This window comes from Suricata suricatta, chromosome 10, assembly GCF_006229205.1.
Source record: "Suricata suricatta isolate VVHF042 chromosome 10, meerkat_22Aug2017_6uvM2_HiC, whole genome shotgun sequence".
Lineage (NCBI taxonomy): Eukaryota > Metazoa > Chordata > Mammalia > Carnivora > Herpestidae > Suricata > Suricata suricatta.
The window spans coordinates 115,267,660-115,281,839 of record NC_043709.1 but is presented as its reverse complement, the minus strand read 5'-3'; the positions used below and the strand labels follow the sequence as shown (position 1 = coordinate 115,281,839).

General features: G+C 44.1%; 1 protein-coding gene across 4 annotated transcripts in view; it reads left to right on the top strand.

Annotated features, from left to right (window-relative positions):
* Positions 1 to 14,180, top strand: part of RSU1 (Ras suppressor protein 1) — a 196,703-nt gene that overhangs the window by 58,888 nt on the left and 123,635 nt on the right. For all 4 annotated transcript variants that reach the window (XM_029954267.1, XM_029954269.1, XM_029954268.1 and 1 more), the window contains 3 exons: positions 1,145 to 1,263; positions 2,904 to 2,986; positions 3,257 to 3,371. In XM_029954267.1, the coding sequence (XP_029810127.1) occupies positions 1,145 to 1,263; positions 2,904 to 2,986; positions 3,257 to 3,371 (317 nt within the window). The remainder of the gene's footprint in view (positions 1 to 1,144; positions 1,264 to 2,903; positions 2,987 to 3,256; positions 3,372 to 14,180) is intronic.

The window sequence follows — 14,180 nt, the reverse complement described above, 5'->3', positions numbered from 1 at the left end:
ATTGGGCTCTGTGTTGACAGCTCAGAGCCTGGAGCCTGTCTTCAGATTGTCTGTCTCCTTCTCTCTGTCCCTCCCCTGCTCCTGCTCTGTCTCTGTCTCTCAAAAATAAACATTAAGAAAATTTTTATTAATTCTCTTTTAAGTATGCTCAAAGGGAACCACATTAAGAAAAATAAGGGTCTTAAAATAATAAAAGATGGTGAGAGAGAATATATTTACTTTAGATTTCAGTGGAAATACATATATATATTTATTTTTTTAATTTTCAATTATGAAATACACATACATTTTGCCATCTTAACTGTTACCAAGTCTACGATTCTGTAGCATTAGGTATATTCACACTGTTGTGCACCCATCTCCAGAAGTTTCTCATCAGGCAGAACTGAAACTCTTTACCCATTAAACAACAACCCCCTAGGTCCCCTTCCTCAGCCCCTGGCAACCGCTGTCGTAATTGGAGATCATTTTGAATGTTAGTAGTTGCACAGCAAGAAAGTGACTTGTTTTCTCCCATTGTAATAAATGAAATAAAGCAAATGTCTAAAAACTACAAAGCTTAATCTGTATCTTTTGAGGAATTATTATTGCTACATTTGCGAGGCACTTTTTCTCTGGATGGACAGATACTTTGTGATGATTGAAGTTTTTAAAAAATTTTTTGTAATGTTTATTTATTTTTGAGACAGAGAGAGAGAGAGAGAGAGAGAGCACAAGCGGGGGAGGGGTGGGGAGAGAGGGAGGTACAGAATGTGAAGCAGGCTCCAGGCTCTGAGCTAGTTGTCAGCATAGAGTCTGATGCGGGGCTCAGACCCACGAACCATGAGATCGTGACCTGAGCCCAAGTTGGACGCTTAACCACCCAGGCACCCCTGAAGTTTCTTTGTAACATAGGGACTGAGCTTCATTGCAGAAAATGACCAGACATATTCAAATATTTAATGAGCATAGAGACTCTCGGACTACAATTACTGTGTTAGTTAAAAGAACCTAAAGTGATTGCAGAATTACAGCCTCTTTCTGAGTTTCTCTTACACACGGGGCTTAGACCTGTGACACAGAGCTGCTGTGAGTATTGTCTGGACACAAATGTTTTGTGTGTGACGTCTTGGATTGTTGTTGTTTTGTCTCCCCCCACCCACAGCATGAACAGACTGAACACGCTGCCTCGAGGATTTGGCTCTCTCCCAGCTCTTGAGGTCCTTGATTTGACTTACAACAACTTGAATGAAAATTCTCTTCCTGGAAACTTCTTCTACCTTAGTAAGAAACTTTTAATTCTATAAATCTCCTTAAAATGGTACTTTGCGTTCTGAAAGCGAAATTTATTTGCCAAGGTCCAAACTCCAAGAGAAATTATTGGACGTATATATTTTTTTCTTCACACATTTCTTTTGAATATTCCTTCATAGCTCAGCAGTCTGTATGTTTGATATATAGTTAGCTGACACTACTGCGCTCAAGTGGACTCAGTAATGTCATATTCACTTCCGGAGAGAGACGATGTCCCTAAATGAGAGCACGTCTCCCATTTAGCTAAAGAACTTGACTTTCTTCTTAAAGAGCATGCAAAAAAAAAAAAAAAAAAAAAAAATATATATATATATATATATACACTAATAAATGTGTCCTCCCCTGTTGCAGTTAACTCTTTGTAAGCTATTTCTCCAAAGATATTTGAACCAATTATATATAAAAATATCCATTAGTCCGCTACTAACAGAATTTTTTAGGCCTCTTAAAAAATACCCTCCATGATGTAGTCTGTTTTGTCTCTAGAATACAATCAAACATCAAGATGTTGTCCTAAACACACTTCATCTTTTTGACTGTAGTCTAGGCGAGCATATTTCTTGCTGCAGATACTCGTAAAAATGAGGAAAAACTGGTTTTTCTGAGAACTCACAAAATATTTAGGAAAGATTTGCTTTCCTTAAATGAGTGTGCTGCTTCTCCAAATAGTGACACGTATGGTATCCAGAGATTCTGAATTTTCTGAGCTAGTCTCCAAAACTTCATTTATAACCTTATGCATATTCCCTCCCCCAGATTTTCCCAAGCACATGATGGAGCCAATTCTAAAATCTTTTCTTGGGCCAGGAAGGAAGTTTTGTTGTGTATATTAACACAGAGTTCTGTCGAATTTTAAAACATTTGAATGCAATTGAATACCTGTAAGCAAACAAAACAGACCTCTCATTATACATATTCTCCTTTTTGGTGAGGGATAAAAAAGATGCCTTAGAATTTTCTCCTTCCGTAGCTCGGGGTTGTGTAATAGCGTGGACAGATTTCTGACTGCTGATACTCCGCCTGAGTTAGGGTTTCTCTGTTTGTAACCTCCATGTCATTATGTTAGCTCCTTTGTCCTCATTGATTTTTGTCGTTAAGGCTAGAGAAACAATTAATACTAATTAGCCCAATTATGGAAACAATGAACTGTGATTATGGTCTTCCTCACCAGAAAGCTTTTTAGTTACTTATTTTTAACATAGTTGCATTTACACAACAGAGCCCTTTTGCCTGAAGCGTTGATAGAGTGTCACAGTGGTTTTCTTTGTTATATTTCGGATGCAAAGCATAAATGTGAACCGGAAATAATAGAAGAAAAATCGCTCTCTTTTCTGAAAGCGTCTTGAAACCCTGTGCCAGAAACTGCCGATGCCCACGGTTGTTAATTGTGTCTGTCCTCTTGGATATAGATGTTTTCCTGAACACACCGGCCCCACAATAAGCCAGTAAATCTGAGTGTGACCTGCTTCTTATTATTGGGAGCCCTAGGTGTGTCACAGGCTTTTCACCAAGCCAGGGTTATTAATCAAAGCTGACTCCCTCGTATTGATCAGACCTCAAACGCTTGGATTCCATGCCACTTTGTTTATATATCGCTGTTTAATTCGCAGCCACCCTGCGCGCACTCTATCTAAGTGACAACGATTTTGAAATCCTGCCGCCAGATATCGGGAAGCTCACAAAGTTGCAGATAGTAAGTAATTTATCTAAATTCTTGGAAAATCAATTCACTTCTGCAGCCCTTGTAGGAGTAGAATCAAGTCAATTTGAGCAGGGGTGAGGTTGGTTTTGCAGGAATCAGCCCCCACTCTGATACTGTGTGTTGTTCATCTCAGGCACTTGTAAATAAATGGAGAGGATTGAGCCTTCGAAGAAGAGAGGGCCGGGAAAGGACGAGAGTTTCTGTTGAGCGCCTCTCTACGTGAAAGCCGTGTTTGACAACCCTTTGTTTTCTTGTATTTAGCTCAGCCTTAGGGATAACGACCTGATCTCGCTGCCTAAAGAAATCGGGGAGCTTACTCAGCTTAAGGAACTCCACATTCAGGGGAACCGCCTGACCGTTCTGCCCCCAGAACTAGGTAAGGTTGCTGATGAATGATCTCAGTTTGGCGTTTAATTAATAACAGTGATCCTGATGCGGCAATTCTGAGCAACCCTCTCTCCTCCTGACAGGCACCCTCCTCCGAGGTGCTCCTTCTGATCATTTCTAGAAGCATTTGTCCTTGACCAGGGTTCAGCTGTTACGGGTCTAACCCATTCTGTTCAGCAGCTGCTGCACCCAGGGCCTGAGAAACTGCTGATGAAAATAACCCAGCTCAGCCCCTGCACGGAGTCGGGGAAAACAGCCGAGATTAGGCGTCACAGTCTTGTCTGTGGCTCTTCCTCTGCTGGCTGATACAATTTTTTTTTTTAACATTTATTCATTTTTGAGAGACAGAGACAGAGCACAAACGGGTGGGGCAGAGAGAGAGGGAGAATCTGAAGCAGGTTCCAGTCTCTGAGCTGTCAGCACAGAGCCTGACATGGGGCTTGAACCCACGAACTGTGAGGTCGTGACCTGAACCGAAGTCCGACGCCTAATAGACTGAGCCACCCAGGTGCCCCAACAATTTTTTTTTTCCAAGCCACCAAATTTTTTTTTAATCTTAGATTTTAATTTTAATTTCTTGGAAACTTTTGTCACATAAAGTATTTGTTAGAGCTGCATGAAAATACCTTTTGCGGTCATGCGTTTGGTCCTTGCCTGACCCCATTTCCAGTGGGAACTGTTAAATATGTTCCGGCTGAGAATTCCGTGGTCCTGCTCCTGTGACAGATGAATTTTTGTCCTCTGCTCGTTCACGTGGCCCAGGGTGGGCTGATGAAACCACGTTCAAACCTGTTACGCTATGGCTGACATTATTCTGCCCTTCTGGAAAGTTTACTTCTTTCCATAAGTTTACTTCTCTTTTCTCTCTCAGACCCTCTCACGTCTTCAACCCATTGAACTGCATTGTTTCTCAAACTGAATTATTTGCTTTTCTGCTCCAAAATCCCATAATTAAAAAAAGAAAACAAACAACAAAACCAGAACACATTTAACGCAAAGTTCTTTGAGCAAGTACCTCAAGTGAGGCTGGCGTTTTGAAAGCACGTAAGCCCCGTGCGAGCAGGGTGGGGTTGCATACTCTCCACCTGCTGGCTTGCCCGTGCCTGCCGCGTGCTGGGCTGCCGCGTGGTGCTCAAGGCCCGGGTCCTGAGCCGGCCGCTGAAGGGAGGGCTCACACTGCGAGGTGCTGGCAAGGCCACGCGTCTGCCCAGAGCCGGGCTTCCCGTGTGGAAGCCACAAGCCACGTTTCTTGCTCTGGGTGGCCACGTACGGCTCGTGGCCACCCCGCGGGAAAGCACAGGTGTAGAACGTCTCTGTCAGCCGGGGGTGAGGTCTGTCGGGCTGAAGGAAAAGCATTCCCATGATTTCATGGAGCGGATGTAAGTCAAGTTTCAGCCCTGCCTGCCCCATCTTCTTGGACAACTTTGTCCATGTAAAAGGTCTGGAGGAATTTGCACTGACTTCAGAGGCTGAGAAGTAGCTCAGCACGTTCTCCACACGGAGTTACAAGTTGTCATGTGTCACTTTGGAACAGGCTATGGGACCGAGAACAGATCGTTGGGAACGTTTTTAAGGCAAAAAGACTCCTTGTCAAAAGAAGGGGTTTGTATAGTGATGGTCAGCCGGAGGTGGTGGCATCCGTGATGCCTGGGGAGTCTTGCAGAATCCACACAGCTGCTTCCTCCCCGGCCTGCTGGGTCCAAATCCCCCTGCGGAAGGTGAATTCTCGTGCCTTCTGGAAAAGCTCCCTCCATGCTCTGGCGTGCGCTCTTGGTTAGTGTGATTAGGAGAAATTGTGTTGTGTTGGTTTTTTTTTTTAATGTGCTTTATTATTTTATTTTATTTCATTTCATTTTATTTTTCAAGCAAAGAAGCCAGCGAGGGCGTTGATCAGTGATTTCTACACTTGATCTTAGCCAAAAGGCTGAGAAGCGATGATGATCAGTGATATCTATCAGATGCTACTTTGTTAGACAAATAAACCCGAGTATTTTGAAATCTTAACATACTTTGCTTATTCTGTTTAAAATCTAGTCCTATTTATCTAACATTTCTGTTAAGCTCTCCAATAACAAATTACATATAAATTATGTGTGTATATATATATATATTTTTTTATGTTTTTCTCATGAGTACAATTGAGGAGAAAGTCCCTAAATGACTTTATTTTTTGAAGCCACACCCAGGAAAACTTAATCCCAACATCTGCTTCATGGCAGCTTTCCCTCCTGACAGGCAGGTGCTTAGCTGGAAATAAATGATAAACCCTTGGGAGTTTCTCTTACAGGTTGAAACTAAAGATGAAGACAGATGCAGTCTTTATTTTTGTACAGCGTTTTTTTCTTTTTTTTTTTTTTTGAGTCAAGAATAATGTAATACATACTACTATAATAATAGCCAGGGTGTATGAGGGTGCCGGGACAAGCACGTCTCCTGCCCTAGCTCCTGGAATTCTCCTAAGACGTGTAAGCGGACTTTTTTGAGGTAAGAAGACTGAGGCTTAGCACTGTCTATAGGGGGACAGCTAACGAGTCACAGAGGCTTGATTTGAACCAAGTCGGCCTGTCCTCCAGGTCAGCATTCCTAACCACTGTGGTGTTGGCCTTTCCATTGGTGCCAGCAGGGGCATTCCCAGAAAGTGGTTTCCAGGTGTGAGCACAGCGCAGCCCTGGCTAGCGCCCCCTGGTGGCAGGAGAAGGGCTGCCATCCTGTGGCAGGTGGACGGCCAGCGCGGCCGGGGTGTGAGCAGCAGGTCTGTAATACAAGGCAGAGCGCAGATGACGTGGCCTCTGTGAAACAATGCTCTTTGGCTAGGTCCTTCCAATTCGCATGGTCTTTCCCGTGCCCTCCTCTGCCCACCCCCCTCCTGTCCCTGTAGACATCCAGTCGTAGTGGAAACATCTTTGGTTCGGCTTGTCCTCAGGAGCTGAGATGATCGTCTGGAGTCGGCCTGGCCTGCTGCTGATGTGCGGCGCTGGGGACTGATGCGCATGAAGTGCATTTGTCCCTACAGCATCCTCTGACTGCAGGTTTGCTTCTGGGTGCACGCTAGAGTGTGGAGAGTGCTCTCTGCCCTGTATGTTCATATCGTCTGTATCGGAATAAGCAAGGCAAATGCTTTTGAGATTTCTGTGAAATTTCCTTTAATAATAAATTCAGAGCTGGGGCGCTGGGGTGGCTCATTTGGTTAAGTGTCCAGCTCTCGGTTTTGGCTCAGGTCATGATCTCATGGTTTCAGGAGCTCAAGCCCCACATTGGGCTCTGTGCTGACGGTGTGGAGCCTGCTTAGGGTTCTCTCTCCCTCCCTCTCACACTCACACTCTTTGTCTCTAAATAAATAAGTAAACTTTAAAGAAAATAAACATAAATTTAGAGTTGAACAACTTGAAGCCTATTGGTAAGAGTCTCAGAACCAAGCAGTGAAATCCAGGTGAGTTCTGACTTGTCAGGTCAAAGAAAGTTCAGGGCACAGCAAACTAGCAGGAGTTAGGCTGGAATTTTTTCTGTGTCATTCTGTTACTTTCCTTTTGTTGGGAATCCCTGAGTCAGTTACTTCACGTGCTGTGTCTGATTCCTAGAAAAGAGTACACTGGATTTCATGTTGGTCCATATGCCTGTAGCAAATTAGATACAAATTAGGTCTGTCATTCACTCAGTCAGGCATTTATTAAGTTCCTACTTTAAACCAGGTCTTGTCTCCAAGGAACTGACTTTCCAATAAAGTCAAATTCCCTGACTCATCAACTGTTTATTGGGCCCCTGCTTCATGCTTATCTCTTGGAGATAGGACAGTGGTGATCCTGCAAAGGGGGAGGGTGGATGAGTGGATGGATGGAGAGCATATCGAATAGTAAATGCTCTGTGAACAAAATAAGCACCCCCATAAGATGGGGGTGGAGGCAGTATTACTCTGTTGCTCAGAGTCAGCAGGGAAAGGCTACCCATAAGTTGGTGTCATTTAAGCAGAGACCTGAACAAGGGAGGGGACTTTCCTGGGAGTGGGAACAGAAGTACAAACATTCTAAGGTGGGTGTGTATTGAGGAATAGTAGGGCAGATAGACTACACTTCAGTGCATCAGCCTCTGGTGCTCCTGAGGGGAGCGTGGGGCGAGGGAGCTCAGTTCGGAAGTGGGGACTAGATCCCATGAGAATTGGTGGGCACTGTAAGGGCGTTGGCTTTTGTTCTGAGTGAGGCGCTGTGGCAGCATGAACAATGGCCTCAAAGACGCCCCTGTTTGTCACTTTGCATGGTAAATGGACTTTGCCGATGTAAACTTAGAATCTTGAGAGGGAGACATTATCCTGGCTTTCCAAGGTGAGCGCGGTACAATCACAGGAGCTTTAGAAGGGGAAGGCAGGAGGTCGGAGAGAGCAGTCCGGAGTCGAACATGCGATGACCGAAGAGGTTGGAGCGATGCTTCGTGGAAGGGAAAGTGAGCCAGGGAATGCTAGTAGCCTCTGGAAGCTGAAAAAAGCAAGGCAGTGGATTTTCCTCTGAAGTCTCCAGAAGGAATACAGCCCTTCTGCCTTCATCCAAATGGTGATAATGATCAGATTCTGAGTCCGTTTCAAAGGCAGAATCAACAGGAATAGGTGATGTTTTGGGTGAGGGGGAGAGTGGAGGTTGACTGTGAGGTTTCAGATCCTAGAAGCTAAGAGGATGGGAAAGATAACAGGAAGGCTTGGGGCGGGGAGACGTGGGGAGGAAAGAAGGGAGTCATAAGCCGAACTATGGGTATCTTAAGCTCGAGATGCCTTTTGGGATGTCTAATCCAGAGGATAGCTGGGTAGTGCAATCCGAAGTTGGAAGAGAGGTCTGGGTTAATAGATAATTTGTGGCATTATGCACATAAACGTAATGCCACTGAGTGGACGCGACTCCGTGACTGTGACTGTAGGAGATAGAGCCTGGGAGCCCTCTGATTCGTAGACACTAATGCAAGAAGGACTGGGGACCTTTATGTGTCTGCCTGGCCCCCAGCCAGGAATCTGTGGCCGGGTCAGGGACTGCAGCCTCCCCTGGTTGGCTCGACGGTGGCACCCTTGTGCCGGTGCAGTGACATGCTGTGCTTTGGAGGAAAAATGTTGTTCTTGATGTGAGTTAATTCTGCCCATGAAGGCATGAAATAGACACAACTGGAATCTACTGAGCCTGTCCGAATCCGAATGTCTCTTCAGGACCCGTCCTTCAGCCAGTCTCTCCAAAGTGAAAAAAGTGGCGATGTGAATGAGACATCTCACCTGGTTTCAGTGACTATGTGGAGTGGAGGAAAGGCCCACCAGTAGGGAGGAAGGGAAGGCAGGGGCCCTGAGCAGCCCTCTGCTCCGCTTTGGCGTTTCCTGTTGCACACGAGACCGTGGCCGTCTTACGAGCTGAAGATGTGACCTTTGTGTTTTTTCATGGTCTCCGCTCAGTTGTCCAGGGTGCAGTCGCTTGCTCTTGCTGGAGTCATTTTTGGTGTCTTGGCCTCTAGACAGTCCTAGGACCTCTCCTGCTTCTGTCACCCAGGTAATTGCCACTAGAGAAGGAAATCACCTTGGTCAGCTAGGCATGCAGCAAAGCAGCGTGTTTGAGATGTCGGAACCTTGTGTACACCCATCGGAGCAGCCTGTGGGAGGGCGTGTGCGGCACCACGTACACCTGGGGCTGGCTGGTGTGGTGTCCTACTTTGTATGCCAGGAATCAATAGCATTTTTTATTACAGAAATAGGAGAAGCATATGTAATTCTTCCTAACATATTTGTGAAGAGTGGAAACAAATATTTTTTCTATTCAGAGAGGAAGTAATGCCAGGTAGTGAGAGTTTTTCTCCAATTACAATTTTGTAGAATGAGCAGAATTAGGAAAGAGGGGATAGATCAGTCTAAACTCTTTTGTATAACGCCTCTTAATCCTTTTCTTTATGGGCGTTGAGAAGCTAAAGAAAAATACTGAAGCAGGCAAGAAGGAAACACAGTTTTCTTTGTGGTCCGTCAAGTCCCAGATTGTGTCTTGTTTATTGTCTCGTGTTATTTTCACTCTGTCCGTTGCTTCCCAGCTATCTTATCCCATAGGTTTGAAAAAACCAACAACACATGTTTTAATATGTACAGTAGAATGTAGACACTTACCTCTTTCTCACCAGGCTCGGGTTCAATGTTCTGTGACTTTGGACAAGTTACTGTACTTTCTGAGCCTCGTGTAGAATGGTCCCGCCTCACAGTGCTCTCCTGAGGATTGGAGAATAATCCATACAGAGAATTTAGCTGCTTGCCAGGAGTAAGGACAGCTCAGGAAACATTAGGTAAATGAACACAGACACACAGGTGCACGCGCGTGTGTGTGTGCGCATGTGCATTTCCAGACAGTGGATTTCATGCTGTCGAATTTTGACTCTCTAGAGGCTGGTTTTCTGAGCCTGGGCTCCTCTTGCACAGTCTAACCATAGCAGTTGCTCGAGTCCCATCCTTTTGACAGGAAGAAGCACTTAGCACAGAGCACCGGAGAGGAAGACTGACCGGGAAGGTCAGAAAGCCAGAGTCCCTGTGGCATGTGGTGATGGGCTGGGTTACACTGTGGGTGGAAGAAGGCTGTGCATTAGCTTCCGGCATGGAAGCAAGGAGAAGCACAGCAGGGGTGGGGAGAGGTGCGCAGGGGCGCCACGGCGAGAGGCGAGTGTAGGTCCTGTGGTGTGGCTCCACGTGGCAGACACTGGGCGTGGGACAGTCCTGGCACTGCCATCCTTTCAATTCCATGGTCATGATTGTAATAACAAACTTTTTTTTATGTTTATTTTTACTTATTTTTGAGAAAGAGACAGAGATACAGAACAAGATGGGGGAGGGGCAGAGAGAGAGGGAGACAGAATCCCAAGCAGGCTTCCTGCCGCTAGCCAAGAGCCAGATGCGGGGCTCAAACCCACAAACCGTGAGATCAGGACTTGAGCTGAAATCAAGAGTTAGATGCCCATCCGACGGAGTCACCCAGGCACCCCCTGTCATAACAAACTTGTAATTTCACCAATTTCACACTCCTGTCCACAATCTGTGATAACTACCCCGGGTTAACCAGGGGTAGGACCATTTGCCCGCTTTTGTTTTATATCCGTTCAAGACACAGTAGAATGTAAAAATGCAGCATTTGTAGGGGAAAATGCTGGATCAGATGCATCTCTGGATCAGATGCTAACAGAGACACACACCTCCTGAGACGTAATTGTTAGTTTGTGAAATGGTTGCCAAATGTCATGATATGTTAGTTTCATAGCATAGTGAGTGGCACGTACTTACTTTATGGAATTACAAACTGTTGCTTGCACAAAATTGAATTTGGCAGTTGATCATAAACATTTTTTTTGAAGTTACTTTTAGGCTTGATAGAATTACATAAAAACCTCAGTTTTACACAAAATGTCATAATTTACAAAATGGCTCCCTAGACTTTAATCTCAGTTCTGTACTGTAGACAAGGAAACTTCTTAGGCCACTTTTTAAAGTGTGTAGGGAGTTTGTGACGTGCCCAGAGCTCAACTTACTGACATAGCTCGTTACTGACAAAGTCAGATTTTTAGTTCATGTCTGCCAATTTCAAAAATAAGTATGTGTTGAAAGAAGATGTGGTATATATGTACAGTGGGATTCTCTGCAGCCATGAAAACAAATGAGAGCATACCATCTGATGGACCTAGAGGGTTTTATGCCAAGTGAAATAAGTCCTAGAAAGACACATACCATATGATATCAGTCCTGCGTGGAATCTAAAAAACAAACAAATTGGGGCACCTGGGAGGCTTAGTCGGTTAAGTGTCCGGCTTCAGCTCAGGTCATGATCTCACCGTTCTCGAGTTTGAGCCCCGCGTCTGAGCCAACAGCTCAGAGCCTGGAGCCTGCTTCAGATTCTGTGTCTGTCTCTCTCTCTGCCCCTCCCCTGCTCTTGCTCTATCTCTCTCAGAAATAAATAAACATTAAAATAAAGTTAAAAATAAAAAGGAAAGAAGAAGTAGAATTAGACCTTTAACTACACAGAAGAAACTGATGGTTGCCAGAGGGAAGGTGGGGAGGGAGGATGGGCAAAATAGGTGAAGCAGGATGGAAGATACAGGATCCCAGTTACGGAGTGAAAAAGTCATGGGGAGAAAGGGCACAGTTGTGATAGTGTGTGGAGATAGACAGTATCTATACTTGCGGTGAGCAGAGTGTAACATTTAGAGATGTTAAATCGCTCTGTTGTACACCTGAAATTTGATGAAATTAGTGCCAACTATACTCAGAAAAATTTTTAGAAGAATCCTCCCCCTCAAAAACTAAAGTAGTCCTCTAAAGAGTATATCCTTAAATGTATCAGTACTGAGCCAATTAGAAAAAAATCATTTATCACGAGATGACAGTTTACAGTGATTCCAAACATAAGTGTTAATTTTATTCTTTGGAAAATAAAACGCGAGGGATAGAAAATCTTTACCAAACGTTGACTTTTGGTTTGAATTATATTACATCCTCTTACATTGTATTTCTGTGTTAATATTCTTTTGACATACATCACAGGAAGTAGTTCCCATGTTTTGATTCCCATGGCCTAACTTGATAATCAAAAATGCTTCCTGTCACTCTCCCACATGGTATTTTTTAACAAGTCCCATTTTTATATATTCTATTTCAGTGAATTTTTAACCCCAGAAAGTGCTCTGAGTGTGGATTTTAAAAATGCTAAGTGAATTATATTTCTGCCTGGTGAGTTACTGCCTTAAAAGGGGTGGGAAGTTGCAACACATAAAACGTTTCCATTCCGTACTGTAAATTTCAGGAAACCCAATGTCAGGTTCAGTGTGATTGAACATGTACATCAATCTGTGTTAACACCAGCTGGTAAGGCATGCTGCTGTTTGCAGTGGACCATTCTTTGATTTAATAGCACACTAAATGTATTCCTGCCCTGGGAGAAATACTGGCAGCACTGAGATTCTAGATTTAATTTTTTTTATTCCCAGGTCATATGTGTAAATACAGTTCCTATCACCTGAATACGTATATAATATCTTAACGTTTGTGTAACATCTCCCTCAGAGCATCTCCTGTATAGTACATTATTCCTGTATTTAAAAATAAAGCAATATTACACGAACTTAGATCTGAATGGTATCGCATGCGTGCGTGTCTTTCAAGGGTCAGGGCTGGGATGGGGTGAAGTGGAGGCTGATGTCCTTCATGCTGGCAACACCAGAAATTTACAATAGACCCAAAAACTACATGCCCATATTCACTGTCAACATACATTTAGTAATTTTAATAGACCTCAGTTCTCTGTTGCCTTTTATATTTGCTGTTCTTTTTTTTTTTTTTAATGTTTTATTTATTTTTGATAGAGAGAGCATGAGAGGGGGAGGGGTAGAAAGAGGAGACACAGAACCGGAAGCAGGCTCGAGGCTCTGAGCTAGCTGTCAGCACAGAGCCTGACGTGGGGCTTGAACCCGCGAACATGAGATCTGACCTGAGCCGAAGTCGGAGGCTTAACCGACTGAGCCACCCAGGCGCCCCTATATTTGCTGTTCTAAGGAGAAGGCTCTTCTCCTTGGACAGCCCCTATCTACCTTACCAGGTCAGACTCCGACCTCCAGCTCCTTATATGGTGTGTTCCTCTGACCTTCTGGGTTTGATGCACAGCAGTAAGTGAAATAGACATGATCCCTTCCCTCAGGAGTGGGACCTTTGAAGGAGACGAGGTCCCTTGTTGAAAATGACAAGCAGAAATTACAACGAATACCCAAATCTGGTGGAATCCCAGCTCTCCTGTTACACTTGACTTGCGTCCTTGAAGAGAAGGTAGTGTGCCTCTGCCTTCTCTCCCCTGGGTTGCTGCAAGAGCCTTCCGCCTGGTTTCGCTGCTCCCTGCCGCGCTCCGTCCCGTCCGTTCTTCACACAGCGCTCAAGGTGCTTTTCTGAAATCACACAGGGGGCTCTTATCCCTTCTGGGATTAGAATTCTTGAAAGTGCCCTGTTGAGCCATAAGACCCAAGATTATCTTGCCTCCATGTTTCTATGCTGCTCACCCACCCTCCCGCCATCGCTCATGGGCTATCCTCAGTGTTTGCTTCGTAGTTCTTTACGATATTTGCTCTCTGCTTGGAATTTTCACCTCCTGAATGGTTGCATAGGTGGTACCTCCAGGTGTCGTTCACATGAGATGTTTTTTCCCCTTTCCTGACTATTCATTATCTCACCAGCCCCTTCCTGTTATTTTTTTTTACTATGGCATACTGGGTTATTTTGTTTTTTTTTTGTTTGTTTGTTTGTTTTTTTTTTTACCATGCATAGTCTTCTACCCACCAAATATTTATTAAGCACCAGCTTTGTGTAATGCACTGTTCTGAGACTCTTGGGAGATATCCTTGGCTGGTGAGGGGGAGGGAGAAAAATCCCTACTCTCATGGACACTTGGATCTACTATCAGCTCAAATTAAACTCTGTGTGTGGTATCTATGTATTTTTCCAGATAAGAATTGCTCTAGCACCATTAGTAGAAAACAATTTCTTTTTTCTAAAGAATTGCTTTGGTCTTAGTCAAAAGCCAATTTACTGTATAAATGTGGATATATTTCTGGATTGTATAATAAGTTTACTTGTTCTGCCTTTGTACCATGTTGTCCTTATGACTGTAGCTTCCTAAAAAGTCTTAACATCACATAGTGTAACTTAATTTTTCAAAATTGTTTTGGCTAGTTGGTGTCCCTTGTACATGCATACATATTTTAGAATCAGCCTGCTGGAATTTTGATTGGAATTTGACTGAACTGACAGATCAATTTGGAGAGAATTTGCATC